The 2,880-nt window shown below is 46.6% G+C and overlaps 1 protein-coding gene across 1 annotated transcript in view; it reads right to left on the bottom strand.

The window, feature by feature from the left end:
- Window positions 1-2,880, bottom strand: part of CDH15 (cadherin 15) — a 17,728-nt gene that overhangs the window by 9,749 nt on the left and 5,099 nt on the right. The window contains exons 6-8 of the mRNA XM_018557313.1: window positions 1,514-1,674; window positions 1,049-1,177; window positions 111-296 (exon numbers count right to left, since the gene is read on the bottom strand). Coding sequence (XP_018412815.1) covers window positions 111-296; window positions 1,049-1,177; window positions 1,514-1,674 — 476 coding nt within the window. The remainder of the gene's footprint in view (window positions 1-110; window positions 297-1,048; window positions 1,178-1,513; window positions 1,675-2,880) is intronic.

The following is a 2,880-nucleotide window of genomic DNA, read 5'->3' as shown; positions in this document are numbered from 1 at the left end:
CAATTGCCCTGACCCCTGCCTGAAAAAAACAGTATAGCACATATAATGACACCAGACATGACCCTATGTACGGCCAGGGAGTCAACTCTAAGTTTAGACATTGCCGTTACCTTGACAACAGATAGGATTCCCTCATTGGTCTGGGGGTCTGTACGAATCGAGAAGGCACCCTGGGGGTCCCCAGCAGTGATAGAGAATTGCACCAGCCAGTTGGGGGAGCCGCGGAGGTCTCGGTCTGTTACGCCCACTCTGCCGACATCCACGTCGCTGGTCTGTTCAGGAACCTCCAGGAGGAACTACACGCGCAAAACAGTAAAATGACACATGTGAGGATGACATATGTAAGGTGACACATGATGAGGATGACACATGTAAGGTGACACATGGCAAGGATGACACATGTAAGGTGACACATGGCAAGGATGATTCGTGTAAGGTGACACATGTAAGGTGACACATGGTGAGTAAGACACATGTAAGGATAACGCATGTAAGGTGACACATGGTGAGTAAGACACATGTAAGGATAACGCATGTAAGGTGACACATGGTGAGTAAGACACATGTAAGGATAACGCATGTAAGGTGACACATGGTGAGGATGACAAATGTAAGGTGACACGTAGTGAGGATGACACATGTAAGGTGACACATGGTGAGCATGACACATGTAAGGTGACACGTAGTGAGGATGACACATGTAAGGTGACACGTAGAGAGGATCACACATGTAAGGTGACACGTGGTAAGGATGACACATGTAAGGTGACACGTGGTGAGGCGACAGCATGCTTCTTGTCAGCACTTTCACTGATTGGCTCCTTGTACTGCTTCTTCCTCTCACACTCCAGCCCTGCTGTTCAGTACAAGAGGCTGATACCGGGTCAGGTTCAGGTACTGACACTGCTCGCATTGAACATATACATGTCATGATAACAGAGCTGCAATATTCCGTGTCTTCTATGTCCACCTGGAGTTCAGCTTTAAAGCAGAAACTAAAACAGCAGCATAGACATTGGCTTCAAGTGTGAGGTGCGTTCTGCCTTACCTCGCTCTGCGTGAACTCCGGAGCGTTGTCATTGAGGTCTCCTATGGATATGGTTACTCTGGCGGTGTTGGAGAGCCCTTCCCCCATCATATCGGCCACTTGGACAGTAAGGTTGTATGACCCCACTGACTGTAGAGACAAAGAGAGGAATTCATTTATAGCGCCGACATATTCCACAGAGAGTACGGAGCCATTTTCATCAGTCTCATGTTCCTAATACAGCTATACGCAGACTAAAGCTACATTTTGGTGAAGATCAGTTGTATGTTATTTGGGAGGACTATGGGTCTGCGAGGATCCGAAAATAACACATGAAGCACCTACTTGGCAGCTGACAACTGAAACCAGAGTAGCAGCACCACCAGGCCACATAGTGAGTCCCTATCGCATCAATATATAGGCAGTACTCCGATAGGGTCAGCCAACCCTCCGCTCTGTACAGGGGACCCCGACTATAGTTATTACCTCTCGGTCCAGGCCCACTTGAACGGTTCTGATCTCTCCTGTATCCTGGTTGATGCTGAACATTCCCGGACTCTCCTGCTGAACGATGGAATACTTGAGTTGAGCGTTGTCCGTCTTTGGGTCATCGGCATCGGTAGCTATTACTCTCATCACTAGGGTGCCTGAAGAACACGAAGACCACAGAGGTCACAGGTGGGAGTTATAGTAAAGGAAGACTCCACCACAGTCCATTGTTTTGGATGCAGCACATTGAGAAGAATCCATACCTCAAAGGGGATTTACCCAGATTCCAACATTTATAGGTTCTGCATGGTTCTGTGGGGTGTGATATGTTGGTTCTGAACATGGAGAGCTTGGGCACGGGTAGATTTTTAGTGTGAAGATCTCTGCACTGAGAATAAGTGGAAACCTTGAAGTTCCAATAAGTTCCAAACTATTCTCTATAGCAGGGGCAGGCATCCTCAGCACTCCATCTGTGATGAAACTACAAGTCCCATGATGCATTGCCAGACCCTGACAGCCACAGGCATGACTCCCAGAGGCATGATAGAATTTGTAGCTTCGCCACAGGTGGAGTGCCGAGGTTGCCTACCCCTGATCTATAGTAAATCACTCCCAACGCTTAACCCTCTCCTCCCTGAGCCCCCTACACTCACACTAATACTCACAAGTATGCTGTAACTCCTACCCTACCTATCAAAACTTAGCACATAACCTATGACTTCCTTCTTAGACTTTAACCACTGACCTGACCCTAACACTTAACCTATCCCCAAAGTGGTCCCTTTACAAATACCAATCCACACTCTTCACACTACGAAAACCCAAACCCCTAACGTGTCTGTGAAGGTTCTCATTCATCCAGGTCATGGTATAGCAGTAAAAAATAAATCAAGGCCACTGGACTGAACTTTACCAAATCTGACACATGTTTGCAGCTAGGATATTGACCCCCCCAATGCTCAGATTCCTAACATTAAGGTAAACTAACCCCAAATTAACCCCTTCTGTATACTCACCTCCTCCTGTGCCAGGAGCAACTATATCAAATCTGCACATGTTTGCTGACAACGGCAAGGATATTCACTCCCCCCGCCTCGCAGGATGTCCAGTACACTAACTGTCCTCACAAGAGAGAGAAAAATCAGGTTGTCCCATGCTTTCCCGCTCTCCTGCTATAATCATACAAAGCGGTGGAATTTACAAAGACTGATTGTAAATTGGGCAATCTGACTGCAATTTCTCTATATTTGCATTTTTGCAGCATCTGCACCTGTATGTTTGGAAATGTATATGTCATATATCTGCATGTAGTTGGAAACATTCTTTCAATTCACAATAAAGAAAGTTTGGATTAAATCCCTTCA

This window comes from Nanorana parkeri, unplaced genomic scaffold (assembly GCF_000935625.1).
Source record: "Nanorana parkeri isolate BGI_ZX_2015 unplaced genomic scaffold, ASM93562v1 scaffold280, whole genome shotgun sequence".
NCBI lineage: Eukaryota > Metazoa > Chordata > Amphibia > Anura > Dicroglossidae > Nanorana > Nanorana parkeri.
Note: the sequence above shows the minus strand (reverse complement) of the source record. Positions and strands in the feature narration are given on the sequence as shown.